The sequence below is a fragment of the Sphaeramia orbicularis genome, chromosome 21 (assembly GCF_902148855.1).
Source record: "Sphaeramia orbicularis chromosome 21, fSphaOr1.1, whole genome shotgun sequence".
Taxonomy (NCBI): Eukaryota; Metazoa; Chordata; class Actinopteri; order Kurtiformes; family Apogonidae; genus Sphaeramia; species Sphaeramia orbicularis.
Window position 1 is genome coordinate 16,497,605 of NC_043977.1, and position 17,753 is coordinate 16,515,357.

The window sequence follows — 17,753 nt, forward strand, 5'->3', positions numbered from 1 at the left end:
TGATCTGGTCAGAGCACCAGAGTTCTATCCATGATGCTGAGCATCAGTCATTCCACCACTGTGCATCTGCAGCAATACTTATTGGCAACCACAACTGATAAACTGACAACAGGTCAACTATTCAATTTGAACTATTGAAATCTATAGCTCAGATAAATATCACATTCTACTGTCTGAACTGGAGAAAGATTCTGGCAAATATTGAAGCTAATTGGGACTGGTGTTTGACTTTGCCTTCATTTCTTGTGTGATTAGTGAAATAAAATATGCTAATGAGACCTTTTTTCACACTGTATTTATAACCTACTGTAGTTTCAAAGCGTTCTGTCCATGACGACTTTTTAACCTATTAGAATACATTTTTACTATGCTCACAACTGATGACTAAAATATCTAAAATGGGATGTGATGAAAGTAATGACCAGCCTAATTTACTGCTTTATCGATATGGTAGCCATATTGGTGACACTGCAAAGACTATAATGATGACACTTTGTAAACTGTGGTGATTAAAGAGCAAATATAGAAACTCTGACTTTGGTAACTTTTTGAGCAACTCTGCCAAAGTTAATGATTTTGTAAGAGAAGGACCATGTTATATTATCAGCTTATGATTTTACTGATGAATTCTACCTCTTCTCTACATTTCATTACTCTGCAGAAAAAACAAACAAAAACTTACATTTATTAAAGGTCTGATAAATAAAGATTAGATTACTCTTCACAGCTTGAAACGCACTCTCTTTTTATATTAAGTAAAGGTCTCTGCTCAGAAAATTTTTATTAACTATTGAATCTAGAGTGAGAATGCTTGTAAATAATAGATGTTACAGTGTCTGAACGAAGAAACCAAGAACATTATACATAAGGGGTTGATCTGGGTAATATAAGTAATATAGAAGTGTCTACAGCATATATGATATGTGGGAAAAGTATAATAATAATCCATATCAGTGCTCTGCCGGTTTGTCATTATAGTACCTACCATCAAACACACTTCACTGCCACTTGTAGGTTCTGAAGAGAGAAAAGCCACTGAAATAGGATCTTATTCTGGTTATGGACAAGTGCATTAGATGATGTACTTTTCTGGTTTTATAACAAAGGAAAAGCACTTTATGTTCTTATGATATTATGGTCCCTTACTATTTTCTAAAGAACTTTTCTGTACAATATACTATGGCAAATCGACACCTGAGCCTCTGAATTTTTTTTTTTTAACCTTCAGTCACATCTGCAGACAATGACATCTGTTTCTTTTTCACTTATTTCATTCTTTTTCTTCTTTTCTGTAATATGTCCTCAGCTTATGTCCTATATATAAATACAGTACACACACTCACTTACACTAAACAAACTGAAATGCATGCAGTGTCAGGGAGGAACAGAATACACGTACATTTTTTGGAATATTTAGAATACAAAATATAAGCCACTTCAGTTTGGTGCTAATTAAAATAGAGTTAAAATCAATATAGTGCCAAACCTTCTCAACTCAACACCAAAAGAAGAACCAAAGTGCTTTCCTCATGACCTAAACTTTCAGTAACATGTATATTTTTACTGTAAGTTGAAAAAAAAGTACTTTGCTTCCTGATGAAGGACAAACCCAAAAACCAACATGTGGTAACTATAGGGTAAGAAAGCTGTCAAAATAGACCATCTTTGTTTTCTTCAATTTCTTGTTCATTTTAATGCCTGATACAAGTAAAGGTACATTTATTTGGACAAATATAATGATAACAACAAAAATAGCTCATAGTAGTTTAATTTCAGAGCTGATATCTATCCATTTTCCATGTTTTCTTGATAATAACCAAAATCACTCCAGTTCTTACGTCAAAATTTATGGCACTGTACTGACAAAAACAGTGCTTTTAAATAGGGATGTCCGATATTATTGGCCCGATATTAATATAAAAATGTAATATCAGTGAATATCATTATCGTTTTTTTGCCAATCATTAAAACCGATAAAATAATGCCTTGATTTCACCGGCATTTACTGACGCGTAAATGAAGTATTGTTTGTAGCTGAAAGAAATATGCAGTTTTCAAAATTGTACAGTAGAGTTGCCACACTGTAATAGACTCATAGAGGGAGGGAGAGAAAAGAAATAAATATGGCATTTTTTCCACAACTTAAGTTGAAGTATGTATTCTTTGCACAGACAGTGTTTACATTTTGAAAGCCTTGTTGCATTTGAGAATGCATCCAATGGAGCATCACAATAAAATTAGGCATGATGTGTTAATTCCATGACAGGAGATATGCGAGGTTACCTAAAATTAGTTTAATATCCCACATATATCTGCAGTGGTATCGGTAGATATCGGAATCGGAAATTAAGCGTTGGACAATATCGGCATATTGGTTTTTGGCAAAAAAGCCAATATTGGACATTCCTACTTTTAGGCATTCCATGTTTTCTTTTCTGTCTGTTTTAGGCACATGATACACACAGGAGTTAGTAGTTGATTGCATAACCATTGTTTTTGATGACTTTTGATAATAATTTTTTTCCTTGACTGTAGGCGTGTGCATAGGACACATATGCGTATATTATTCTATGGTTGTGTAGAAATAAATATTTGTAACTTCTTGAATGAGTTCAATCGTACATAAAATGTTTTGTGTGTATTTTATCAGTCAAAATACGAATGAAAAAGTTTGATAATAATGACAAACACGAAATGCGACTTAACGATTGTGCTTTCTCTATTATGAACACAAATTCACCAACATGACTCTACTGTCCAAAATATGTCACCACTTCACAGTCATTTTTTATCAAGCAGAGGGTACATTAATTCCACAGACTGCACAAGAGTTCAGGTTCCCTTTCTGTGGAAAAATCAAGCAAAGATTGGGCAGGATGACTGTGGAGGATGGCCGACGAAGACAAAGAACGAAATCATGTCAAATCAAACCATTTGTACACTGTTCTGACCACAGAGAAGGAACCTGAATGAATGCACTATCTATGGAATCCATGTATCTTCTGCTTGATAAATAATGCCTGTGAAGTGGTGACATATTTTTGACAGTAGTATTCGTAATGGAGAAAACGCAATCATAATGTTGCATTTCGTGTTTGTAATTATTGTCAAAACTTATTCATTTGTACTCTGGAAGATAAAATACACCAGAGGTGGGTAATCCAAGGTTCATCAAGTCATAGTCCTGCCATGTATTCCAACCAAGGTTATTATCCTTAACGAAAACTAACGAAATGACAAAAACTAGAATTGAAAAAACATTTTCGTTAACTGAAATAAATAAAAACTATAATTAAAAGAAAAAAAGATAACTGAAACTATATTATATGCTTACAAAACTAAAACGTATAAAAATGATGGAAAAAATTCCCTGAGTTTTTGTCTTTGTCAACATTGGATTGACACGAAATTGATTTATTTCCCTCTAGCAATTTTAGCTGCTGGCACCATACGTCGCTTCACGGTCCGACACATCTCGTCACTTGTGGTTTAGAGTCGGCTTCTCGTCCCCACTCTACCTGGAAACATGGAGACTAAAGTTCGGAGAAACCAGCAGAGTCCTATATGGGATTTATTTGAATATGACAGCGAAGAAGAGAAAAGATACTAAAAAAACTAAAACTAAACTATAATGAAAAATCCAAAACTATTATAACCTTGGTTAAAACCTGTTTACTGAACCAACACTGATGAGCACAACTCCTAATCGAGGTCGATGGGATAATTAGTGGAATCACATGTGTTAAGTGAACAGGTAGATCCAATATTACCTACCTCTGAAATACACACATTACATTTTATGTATGACTGAACTCATTCAAGAGTTTACAAACATTTATTTTTTGCACAACTATAGACTAATTTGCACACATTTCTATTTTATGCACACAGATAGTTTGACAGCAACCTTTTACCCCATAGTTAACATTTGATCAGCAATGGCATCTAATCCTTAAAAGTAATTTTTGCTCCCAACACCAACACCAACAACCAGCAGACAGACAAAAAAATCAAGTGCACACAAATAAACACATCGACTTTTCCACTGTCACAAGACAAAGGGTTTGTTTCCATCCTGATATTTTTATTTGCATCTTTTAAAAAAATCAGTGTGGAAATGCTAAAAAAAAATTGACAAGTTTTCACACTTGGCAGAGGTGGAAAAGTGGTGTATTGATCAAAGGTAAATATAAATAAATGCACCAAAAACAGATTGAGAAGCTGATAGTTCAACCAGTGAAGCAAAACACAACACTCTTCTTCTGTTTTATTTAGAAAAATGAACTGACATACCATAGCAGAGTATTTAATACAGTGGTTCCCAACCTTTTTTGGCTCGTGACCCCATTTTAACATCACAAATTTCAGGCGACCCCAGACATTCAAAACAGAGACTTTTTTTATTGGGGAGGGGGGGTAAATTAATTTGTTTTGATTGTGTAATAGTTTCCTATACTATGTTGTCGATAAACGTTAATTTTAGGCAACATTTAGGCTATATAATGTACATTTTTATTAGTAAGTTTTAACTTTTTAATTTTTTTTATGAATTATAAGAAAATTTCAGATGATCCCAGACATTCAAAATGGAGACATTTTGTTTCCTAAAATTAATTTGTTTTTGATCGTGTAATAGTTGCTATACTATGTCGCAAATAAACGTTAATTTTAGACTATTTAATGTAAATTTTTATTAGTAAGTTTTAATTTTTCATCAATTACTAGAAATTTCAGGTGACCCCATTTGAATTCCAGGCGACCCCACGTGGGGTCCCGACCCCAAGGTTGAAAACCACTGATTTAATACTACCAAGTCATGTGACCCAGTTCCACTACCCATTTTTGGGTCCCAATCCACTCTTTGGGAAACGCTGACCTAAATGAATCGTCTTTTCAGTAAACATTTGTGCCACTGTTGAAGACATTCTGACAAACCATCCCTGAGACACTGTAATTTAAACATAATATAGAAAGAAAAAAAAACACACACACAAATGGACAGACCTTCTTGTGGAAATGTGCTGTGAAGAAAAAGTCATTAATTCATCATTAATTTCCCATAAACCCAGATTTAAGATGAGGTACACAAACATATCTGCATTCCTTGTGATTACAGGATATGAATCACAGATGCATTTCTCTCCAAGAAATTCAAGGACCTTTTCGAATTCAACAACAGCTGAGTTCACTATTAAAGGCCAATGCAACCTGCTGCTTCCTCCATCCACTTCAACCAAGAAACTTAAAAAAAGCACCTTAATGTAAGTTCTACTGTTGGCTGGCCAAAGTTGAATGGATGCTGGTCAAATTGCCATTGAAGTGAGCTACCTACTTAGCTGAATAAGCAGCTGACTTCAGCTCTTTTAGCAGTGTCCAAATCTTTGGTACCAAAACCATATCTCTAGATCACAGGTGTCAAACATGCGGCCCGGGGGCCAAATCCGGCCTGCCAAAGGGTCCAGTCCGGCCCTTGGGATGAATTTGTGAAATGCAAAAATTACACTAAGATATTAACAATCCTTTTAGTTCGAGTTCCACATTCAGACCAATTCAATCTCAAGTGGGTCAGACCAGTCAAATACTATTATAATAACATAAAAATAATGACAACTCCCTATTTTTCTCTTTGTAAAAGTAAATATTTTCATGTATTTACACTAAAACAAAATATAGTTGCGCAAAAAATGTGAATAGCCTGAACAAATATGAACAACCTTAAATGTTTCAGGAGAAGTAAGTACAATTTTAACAAGATTCTGCGTGATATTAAATGTTTTGTGTATTTGTCACAGATAAACTGATCTGTATGTTATAATGTACATGTGTAAATGATAAACTGAAACTGAATATTGTAAAAAATTACACTTATTTTTTCAGTTTGTTCATGTTATTCACATCTTTTGAAAGGATAGTTTGTAGATGTAAACCTTTTCATAATGTAAAATTTTTTTTTTTTTGCTCTAAAACATAGAGAAAAGTTTGGAGTTGACATTATTTATATATTATTATGTAATTTTGTAATATTCTGCCTGATATTAAATGTTTTTTGTATTTGTCACAGATACACTGATCTGTAAGTCATAATGTACATGTGTAAATGATAAACTGAAACTGAATATTGTAAAAAATTACACTTATTTTTTCAGTTTGTTCATGTTATTCACATCTTTTGAAAGGATAGTTTGTAGATGTAAACCTTTTCATAATGTAAATTTTGTTTTTTTTTTTGCTCTAAAACATAGAGAAAAGTTTGGAGTTGACATTATTTATATATTATTATGTAATTTTTACTGGTTCGGCCCACTGCAGATCAAATTTTGCTGAATGTGGCCCCTGAACTAAAATGAGTTTGACACCCCTGCTCTAGATTGTTGTGTTTATTCATACCTGTAGTTTTCAGCTTCATGTCATGTCTTAATATACACAGCCTGGTCAAAAAAAACTCCCATGTGGATTTAACTAAACAAATAGTTATGAGCCTTCCATCAGATAAATAAAACCCTACATGATGCAGTGAGTAGCTTCTCATTTCTTTAACAACCATCAGTTTTGCTACAGAGCATAAATATTGGACAATGCCAAGATTCAGCAGGCTCAGCAGGCTTGTGAAGGAGCAGCTCAGGGACCATGAGACATCATTTTCACACGTGGATTGGCCACCACAGAGTCCAGAACTTAACCCCATTGAGAATCTTTGGGATGTGCTGGAGAAGACTTTACGCAGCAGTCCGACTCTCCCATCATCAAAACAAGATCTTGACCTAAAATTAAGTCTGGACAGAAATAAATGTTGTGACATTTATTGTGATGTTGCATCAACATTGCGTGGCAGAAACAGTGCCACAACGAATGTGTCAAAGCTAAAGGTGGTCTACGGTTATGTTGTGTGTGTGTGGTACTTTGGCCAGGCTGTGTATGTTTAGATCACAGGTGTCAAACATGTGGCCCGGGGGCCAAATCCAGCCCGCCAAAGGGTCCAGTCCGGTCCTTGGGATGAATTTGTGAAATGCAAAAACTACACTGAGATATTAACAGTCCTTTTAGTTCAGGTTCCACATTCAGACCAATTCACTCTCAAGTGGGTCAGATCAGTAAAATACTATCTTAATAACATATAAATAATGACAACTCCAAATTTCTTTCTTTGCAATATTTTCAAATAAATATTTTCATGTATTTACACTAAAACAAAGTATAATTTCACAAAAAAATGTGAATAACATGAACAAATATGAACTTATATATATGTCATTAATATGTCTTATGAGAAGTAAGTGAAATTTTAACAATATTCCGCCTGATATTAAATATTTTGTGTATTTGTAGACCTGCTGTGATCTGTAAGTTATAATGAACATGTGAAAATGATCAACTGAAGCATAATATTGTTAAAATTACACTTATTTATTCAGTTTGTTCATGTTATTCACATTGTTTGAAAGGATAGTTTGTGGATGTAAACATTTTCATTGTTTAATTTTACTTATTCTAATACATAGAGGAAATTTTGGAGTTGACATTATTTATATACTATTATATTATTATTTTACTGGTTCAGCCCACTTCAGATCAAATTTAGCTGAATGTGGCCCCTGAACTAAAATGAGTTTGACACCCCTGGTTTAGAGGGTCTACCTGGTTCAGTCTACTTCAGATAGTAGGATTTTATCAATACGACACACCTGATCAAAAATTTAAAACCAGTTGAAAAATTGCATGAATTAACACCATCTTCACCACTTGGAGCAACATTCCCACTAGCCTCCTGGAAACACTCCCATAATAACAATAATAATAATAATAATAATAATAATAATAATAATAATAATAATAATAATACTTCGATCTTGAAACTTTTGATCAGCTGATGAACAGTTTACAGGGTGGGGAAGCAAAATTTACAATATTTTGAGGCAGGGATTGAAAGACAGTGTATGACCAATTAGTTTATTGAAAGTTATGAGAATTTATTTGCCACAAGAAAATTGACATAATAGAAAATGTTTTTATTCTATGTGTCCTCCTTCTTTCTCAATAACTGCCTTCACACACTTCCTGAAACTTGCGCAAGTGTTCCTCAAATATTCGGGTGACAACTTCTCCCATTCTTCTTTATTAGTATCTTCCAGACTTTCTCGTAATAGTTTTGCTCATAGTCATTCTCTTCTTTCCATTATAAACAGTCTTTATGGACACTCCAACTACTTTTTGAAATCTCCTTTGGTGTGACGAGTGCATTCAGCAAATCACACACTCTTTGACGTTTGCTTTCCTGATTACTGATATGGGCAAAAGTTTCTGAAAAGGTATGGATAATAGTGTTAGGTATGATTATGACATCAGTATATGTTTGGTTTCAAAACAATTGACGTAGTGCCTGCTGAGAAAAAACAACTAAATGTTCATTGTAAATTTTGCTTCCCCACCCTGTATTTCAGTTTAACAGTTGTTTTCAATAAATTGCTTACTCAGTATTTCACTCCCATTTCTCCTTTTTGCATTTTGAAACTCTACTTAAAACCTTCTTTGGATCCAACTGTGCAAAATGTAAATTCTTGCAATTTTTCAACTGGTCTTCAAATTTTGATCAGGAGTGTATGTTGGTTCACACTGCTAAATGCATTTATACTGAAGACAGTAATCACTTTTCCATTGGACATCTGCGCAAAACTTTACCGATATTTACTAAATGTCGAAAAAACAGAAGTGTGTAATGTCGGCTTTTCCATTAAATCACAAATGCAATGATTTGTTTATTTATTATCGTGAGATGACACGAGAAGTCATTCCATAAACATGCCGATGAACGTAAATATGGTGTTGTTTTACAGATATATTCATTATTATTATATATTACCCCTCTAACTCATACTAAATTAAAAAATGATCCAGTTTCCTGGTGTGTCCACACATACCGCGCCATGTTTCTTTTAAAACTCTTCTTCTTCACTTGTTGTAACGTCCGCCAACTTCCATTTTGTTTTTTTGTTTTTTTTAATTCACGTGACTCTAGTTGCAGAAAAAGGTCTTTCCATTGCAGTTTTGCATGATGTACCAATTTCACTACGCCCGAAAAACCACCTCTTGCCAGCGCAAAAACTTTTAATCAAAAAATGAGAGTTTTGGCGAAATTGTCATTTTTCCATTAGGCAAACTTATACGAAAGTTATATTCGCGCAATTTGAGGGTCAATGGAAAAGCAACTACCGTGAGTCTAGAATCTAAAATATAAAAGAACACAAGTACTGTTCAAATTTATGAGCGTGTGTTCTATGATTTTTAGTCAAACACATTGCAGAAGTATTGTTTACATAACCATGTAATGGAACAGTCTAGCATCTCATCACACTTCAACCGTTATGGCACAGTTCTTTGGCTGATATCACTGGCTGCTCTATACAAAACCAGACTTTGAAGACAAAGTCTAGCGGTGATAAAAACTGTGAGTCCAATTTGCTCTAATGTAAAGTAAGTGCTATATAAAAATAACTTACTCTCAGTCTTCTGCCAACTTTATCTTCCATAAAAACAAGTGAGCACTTCCTCATGTCTGTGTTTTCCCCTCCCCCCTTTGCATGCTCACCTCTGTCTCCAGGAAGCGACGCAGGGCTCTCTTTTTCTTAATGTTCTTCCGGCGTACAGACACTGCCACGCTCAGCACCATGATCACCACCATGAAGAGGCCACCGATCACCCCCGCTGCGATCAAAGGAGTTCTGAAGACAGGAAAACGGAGGAGCAGGACGAAGCAAAAATGAGTTGATCAACACAGAACAGGATGCAGGCAATGGGGATGCAAACAGGTGATTTCAGTTCATTCATTTCATTTCGTTTTACTCATTCATTCTAATCTAAATGATTGGAAAGGAACAGGATGAAGAAAACTTATAATACCTGCCCCTTTCTTCAAACCTCTGCTTCCATCAGATACGTTGCCATTACAGCTATTACACTAAACAGTTTACCTGATAGTCAATGCAAATAAAACAAATCCAACATCCATAAGTTAAATTATTTCATTACATGCTTTTATAAAGCTTCTCTATTCTTTCCTTATACAACCTCTTAAACTGAAAAATATTCGTACATCTCTTCTCTTCCATTACCAAATAATTCCACATCCTGCCACCCACCACAGAAATACACATTTGCTTCACATTAGTCCTTACCCTTTTGCTGTTTAAAATGAAACCTCCCTCTATGTTCTTCATCCTGTGATACTAAAACAAATAATCTCTGCAAATTTGCAACAAAAGTCTGTTTCTCGCTCTAAACACAATCAGCAATGTCCTTAATTCAGCCAACTCTTTAAACTTAAACAATCCTGATTTAATAAACAACTCATTTGTATGTTCCCTGAAATTAACATTATACATGATTCTTATTGCTCTTTTCTGTCATAAAAACAATGGCTTTGTGTTACTCATATATGTGTTGGCCCATACTTCAATACAATAACTCAAACATATCAGAATAAGTGAACAACATAAAATTCTCATTGCTTTATAATCCAACACATACACTGAACAAAAATATAAATGCAACACTTTTGTTTTTGCTCCCATTTTTCATGAGCTGAACTCAACAGTCTAAAACTTTTTCTATGTACACAAAAGGCCTATTTCTCTAAAATATTGTTCATAAATTTGTCTAAATCTGTGTTAGTGAGCACTTCTCCTTTGTCCTTTGCTGAGATAATCCATCCACCTCACAGGTGTGGCATATCAAGATGCTGATCAGACAGCAGGATTATTGCAAAGGTGTACCTTAGGCTGGCCACAATAAAAGGCCACTCTAAAATGTGCAGTTTTACAGTGGTGGGAGGTCCGGGGGGGCGTCAGAAAACCAGTCAGTATTTGGTGTGACCACCATTTTCCTCGCACAGTCTTCTTCATGAATTCTCTGAAACAGCTTTGGAGATGGCTTATGGTAGAGAAATGAACATTCAATTCACAGGCAAAAGCTCTGGTGGAGATTCCTGAAGTCAGCATGCCAATTGCATATTCCCTCAAAACTTGTGACATCTGTGGTATTGTGCTGTGTGATAAAACTGCACATTTTAGAGTGGCCTTTTATTGTGGCCAGCCTAAGGCACACCTGTGCAATAATCATGCTGTCTAATCAGCATCTTGCTATGCCACACCTGTGAGGTGGATGGATTATCTCAGCAAAGGAGAAGTGTTCACTAACACAAATTTAAACAGATTTGTGAACAATATTTGAGAGAAATAAACCTTGTGTGTACACAGAAAAAGTTTTAGATCTTTGAGTTCAGCTCATGAAAATTGGGAGCAAAAACAAAAGTGGTGCGTTTATATTTTTGTTCAGTGTATTTTGCTTTACTCAATACAGAAATATTTCTAGACACCTTTTTTTTTTTTTTTTTTTTACATAAGCAATATGTGGCTTCCATGTTAATTTATCGTCCACTATTACACCCAAAAAAATGAATTTCTGAAACCTTCTCAGTCATAACCCCATTAATAGACAACATTGTTGAGTAGGAGTAAGAAGGTTGAAGACAAAAAAAAATTAAACAAAAAAAAACAAAACAAAAAAAAAGGTATTGTGTTTGTTTATTCCACCACATGCATAAGCAAATAACCAAAAAACACATGTCTAATATATGCAGATAAATCTTTTCCACCTTCATTTTTTTGTCTGTTTTTCCACCCAGCTTCATCTGGCTACAAATATCCCTCCATACCCTCTCATTAAACTCCGGGCTGAGATCAAAAACATGGAAATAACCATCAAAGTGAATTCTGAGCACCACACCGACGTTGTCATTTGAAATCAAGCCTCTCAATAATTTTCCTGATGTGCTCCCAATACTTTCACTGCAGAATGAGCAGAAAGAAATCACTTTTTTTTTTTTTTTTTTTTTACATAGTAATGAAAAGAACCAAATTTAGCTGTGGTACACTCAGACTCTGCCTTAATCAACTGAAAGAGGCTGTTATTCAAGACTGCACATCATATTCTCTGTAATATGTTACCCCACTCAGCAGCTTCTTGGAGAGAAAAACTTTGTATCAGTTGATTTCAGTCTCCATTGTGGGTTTGAGATGGATATTTTGCAGGTATTGGTCAGTATCTGCCTTTAGAGTTGACGTCTAATTAACAAGAAACTGCACTATACATTTCTCAGGCAATTTAGTAACAGTCTCCACAAATTACATCCACCGGAGAGTATTTAAATATACACACAGTTCTGTAATGAACAGATACAGCATTTCCATTCAAACTGTGAGTTTATATAAGAACAGTTAAGATGACCTGCCTTTAAGGACAAAGAATCTACCGTCTGAAACTTTGATTATAACAAATGCATGTCTGTCTGTGCACTGTCCTTATAAATGTACTGTATAAAATAGAGCTGTCAAAATTAACCCAGACTGATCCATCCTCATTATTAACCTGAATAAAAATTTTATCGCAATTCACCCATCTGCAGTACAGAATGACTCTGAATGTCTCTGGCAACGCATTTTGGGCAGTTTGTTTAAGTACACCGGAAAAAATCAAAATCTTACCAAGTGTATTTTTCTCATTTCTAGTCAAAATATCTCATCACACTTAAAATAAGACATAATCACCTAAAGATGAACTTTTCAGTGAGATATTAGAACTTATTTTTAGACAATAGATCTTTCAAGAAATCTTACTGAGATCATTTTCACTTGTTCCATCGGCAGATTTTTTTTGCTTAATTCAAGATTTTTTTGCTTCATTGAAGCAAAAAAAAAAAAAATCTGCCAATCTCAGTCTGTTCGCTCATGCAAAATGTAACGCAATTAATATAGATTAAAAATGAATGATATTTAATCGTGAGTACTCAAAACTAATCCACAGCAACCCTGTGATTCATCTGATTAAAAACTTGAATCTCTTGACAGATCTAGTATAAAATGTATAAATATATAGATGTGTTCCCGTTCAGTGCTTTAAAAAATAGAATACAACAGAACAGAACAGAATATAATAGAATAGAATAGAATAGAACAGAACAGAATAGAATAGAACAGAACGGAATAGAATAGAATAGAACAGAAATAGAATAAAATAGAATAGAACAGAACAGAAATAGAATAGAATAGAACATAACAGAATAGAAATAGAATAGAATAGAATAGAACAGAATAGAATAGAATAGAATAGAATAGAATAGAATAGAATAGAATAGAACGGAACGGAACAGAACAGAGCAGAACAGAACAGAATAGAATAGAACAGAATAGAAATAGAACAGAATAGAACAAAACAGAATAGAACAGAACAGAACAGAATAGAATAGAATAGAATAGAATAGAATAGAATAGAATATGGCTTTTTTGACAAGAATTTACAAAATATTTTTCAAACAAACAAACAAAAAATTCTGAGAAAATAATTAAAACACATGTAATGTAAGATAAGATGATTGCAAAAAAAACCCATATTTACCCCCATCTAGTCTTTTGGCCATAGTCTATGTGGACAGGTCTCAAACAGACTTTCACATCTGGACACTGTAATTTTACTTTATTCTTCAAAACTGCTCAGGCTCATTGGATCAGACATGTAAAACCCATTTCAAGTCTAGTCACAAACTCTCTATTGGTTTGAGGTCTGAGCTTTGACTTAACCAGAACATTCACCTCATTGTCTTTCCAACATTCCCATGTAGCTTTTGCTGTATTGTAGAAAACTTATCTTCTCCCAAGTTATATTTCTCTTGTGGACTGATAGATTGCCCTCAAGATTTCCTTATATTTTGCTGCCATTGTTTTACCCTCTATTCAGCGCCTGCAGTGTAGAAGCATTCCCATACCATGATGCTGACACTGTTCTTCACTATGGGATGGTGTGTTTGTGGCGATGTGCAGTGTTTGGAGCATGTAGTGTGACGGTCAAAAAGCTCAGACCAAACAATCCTCTTCCACTTGACCTTGGAGTCCCCCACACGCCTTTGGACAAGCTCTAGTTGAGATTTATTCAGCAGTGGCTTCCTCTATAAAAGTCTCCCATGAGGCTTTGACTGGTGAAGAACATTTCAGGTACAGGTGTCTTCATATTAGAATCACTAGAGACACATTCACTGCACTCAGATGACTCCCATTTCACTGATTAGGGGGTGAATATTTATGCTATTACATATTATACATCATATATCTTTGAATTAATTTAGGTTACAGTGTAGAAATAGACTTTATGTATCATATTTGATACATGAGTTTTGAAGCCCTCTACATAATCAGTGTGATTTTTTTTTCTTGAAAATCCTAATGTATACAATTAGATGCATGTAATACACTGATAATCCACCAGGGGGGAGGAATTCATTCACCAGAGGCCTTTCCAGTGACACTACGAGATTAAATTAATGAGGAAGGAGGCAGAATTTTGCCAATTTTGAAAAGGAATTACCAATTTGTTAGACATGTTTGTGTTATATTATGTTTTTCTTTGCTCAAAAATAATAATATTTGAGCACTGAGACCTGATGTATCAAATATGATACAAAATGGAAACTCATACATAAAAACTGATATTTGAAAATATTTTTGGGTTTTTCAGAGGGACCAATAAAGGCTCCAGTTTCAAAGAACTGGCCTTTTCTGTAAATGATTTAATGTTCAGGCTTTACAGGGTTAAGTACAAAACCTGAGAACAGCTGTGGATTTAAATAATATTTTATGGTCGTTATCTCATGATAATGAATTTATTAATTCATTATCATGAATTAATGAATTAATTCATTCGTTATCTCGAGATAACGAAGTTTGTTTACTTGTAGTTACTGTAACTTGCTGTAAGTTACTGTCAGTTGTTGCTGAGTGTGTGTTCTGCTCTGTACACCACATGCCAGCGGCAGCTCTTGAAGAATGTGATGTAGAGGATGTGGTACCTGCTCGCATATAAGTTCTGTATATGGTTGTTAATTATAAAATAACAAAATAAATTAATTTGTTATCACGAGAAAACGACCATAAAATAATATGTAAATCCACAACCATTCTCTGTGTCCGTATTTAAGTATGCTAGAATTGCATTTATAAAAGCAGTAAAAGGGGAAAACAACCAAAGGGTGAACACTTTTTATATGCTCTGTATGTCCATCTAACACTCCTCGATGCTAACTTAAGCAAAGTGCCATAAATACCCAGGTGTCAAAGACACAGAACCAGGGCCTCAGAGGATTTGACGCTTGGTCAAATGTTATTTAACCATCAACAGTGAGTGTAGATGTATAATTCAATGCCCGTGCTTCAATTACATGGCCTTCCAGCTGACATTAAGGTCCCCTGGGTGGAACAATGAAACTTTACTGAACTATAAATGTACTCAGAACATATTGTTCTACAGACTGCACAGAAAACTACCTTGGTGCATGTTTAGAGATGCCTTTGACCTGATTAAATGCAGTCTGCATAATCTCGGAGGAAAAAAATACAAGCACAATAAGCCAACCAGGAATCAGACAAATAATGTAACAATGAAAAAATACAGTAGCATATTGCATATCCAAGTAACAGATCTGATTCCTCCATGTTAATCTGGTGTGTACACAATCCCTGGATGAGACGTGTTATTACCAGGTAGAACGCTGGCCTTTAAAGGTTTAGTGTAATCATGTAGCTTTGATAAGCCACTAAAAAGCCAATACTGCCAACAGGTAAGAGATCGGCAAGATGTGTGGCATGTCAAAGCAGGCAGTTAAGCCTGGGGTTAGCTGATCCTCTAGTGCGGTATGTTGGCCACGGCTATCTGAGCACTGATAAGAGATGGCCTATTCAGTAGGTCAGCTGATAACTACACTCCCACCTGCTGCAGGTCCTGTTCATCCTGTTGCCAGTGTCTCCAACCGTTTAGTGATGAAAGGAGTGTATTTCAATGGGGTAGACACAAAAACTACACTTTACATGAAGCACAGAATCAATATAATTTTAACCCTTTGATTAGGAAGTTCTAGATTAGTTTGTTATAGACTTGTTTTAACATTCTAACCTTAGATCAGTGTGTCATTTACCCCTATTTGTGACTGTTTTTCAGCTGTGCATAACTGTTTTAATAAAATGTTCACCAGATTTTTATACAGTCAAGATAAAATAAATCCAGATAAAATATGTGGACTTAACCCTGTACAGCCTGAACCATTAAATCATTGAAAGAAAATTCCAGTTCTTTGAAACTGGAGCCTTTATTAGTCCTTCTGAACAACCCCCCCAAATTTTTTAAATATCAATTTCCATGTATGAGGTTCAATTTTGTATCATATTTGATACATCGGGACTCAATGCTCAAATATTATTATTTTTAAACGAACAAAAATATAATATAACACAAACATGTCTAACAAATTGTTAATTCCTTTTCAAAACTGTCAAAGTTCTGCCTCCTTCCTCATTAATGACAACCTTGTAGTGTCACTGGAAAGGCCTCTGGTGAACGAATTCCTCCCCCCTGGTGGAAAATCTGTGTATTGCATGTATCTAATTGTATACATCAGGTTTTTCAAGAAAAAAAAAATCACACTGATCATGTATAGGGCTTCAAAACTCATGTATCAGATATGACATTTGGTGTTATAGGGTTAACAGCCTATGGGTTAAATTTACCTGTGGCTATTTTTTAGTTGTGCATTACTCTGTTTTAACAAAATGCTGATACTCCCCAGTTTTTAAGTTTTCCTATCATTGTGTTGTGTTATATTTTTTATTGTTAAATATAATTAAGATAAATCTATATTAATAATGTGAACATTTATACCTATAACAGCCACAGGGTCACATTTATCCCTCCAGAAGTATAAAGACAGACCATAACATTTGCACAATCTATACTTAAACATTTAATATTTTTAGGCTACATTTGTTTGTGTGTTATCTGACAGATATGTTAAGTCATTTATGACAGTTTCCAATGGAACAGAAAACAGATGAACCAAACAAATAGACAGCTATTTTCTTCTAATACCCATCTTCACTGTCGTTTTAGACTGATTTATACAGACGTCTATGCAAAGAGATTAGTGTTATTAAAGATGCTTTAATTATAACCAGTCAAAACACAAGGGATGATTAAAAAATGCATATTATACTGTATACCATTTCTTAGTGAAGAGAATAATTTTATACAATGACAGTTTACATTTTTCTAGATTAGAAATGTATGGATTGCAATTTTAATGTGTTGCATGTTCTTTTTGCTTAAACATCCTCTGATTATGCCAGGGGTCTGCCACATTTACTATCTAAACAGTCATTTTATCACCTTATCTGCCAAAGCGCAAAAAACTGGAGCCACAAACACAACTTATGCAGTTCTATAAGATTTGTTCTTTTTATGTTTTTACCTGTTACAAGAAAGATAAACCCCAAACAGAAGTGTGCATGTGTGGGCTTCCTTTAAAATTAATTAAACACTGAACTATTCAGGTGTATTTGAGCCCTTCCCATTGTTGTGTAAAATGAATGAAATAAGAAACTAGCCCACATTAATTTAAATAAAACATACACCAACAGCTTGGCAGCTTAAAAAAGTAAACATAAAACTGGGAATGTTTGGGACTAAATTCCATTTTAGTGTGCTGTGATTCTCTTCAGTCACATACAACAATAAAAAAATAAAAAAATAAATAAAAATATATCAGCTCTGAGTCTAAAATAAATGTTTTTCTGAAAAATAATAGCCTATAAAATGTGAGTGTTCTCTACTTTTTAATGTGACTTCTGCAGATCTTCTCTATGTCAGGGCTGTAAGATGTGACG

At 34.4% G+C, this 17,753-nt stretch overlaps 1 protein-coding gene across 1 annotated transcript in view; it reads right to left on the bottom strand.

Annotated features, from left to right (window-relative positions):
* The window catches only part of erbb4b (erb-b2 receptor tyrosine kinase 4b), an 885,828-nt gene that overhangs the window by 123,226 nt on the left and 744,849 nt on the right, over positions 1–17,753 (bottom strand). Inside the window, exon 17 of the mRNA XM_030124408.1 lies at positions 9,584–9,716. Within this exon, the coding sequence (XP_029980268.1) occupies positions 9,584–9,716 (133 nt within the window). The remainder of the gene's footprint in view (positions 1–9,583; positions 9,717–17,753) is intronic.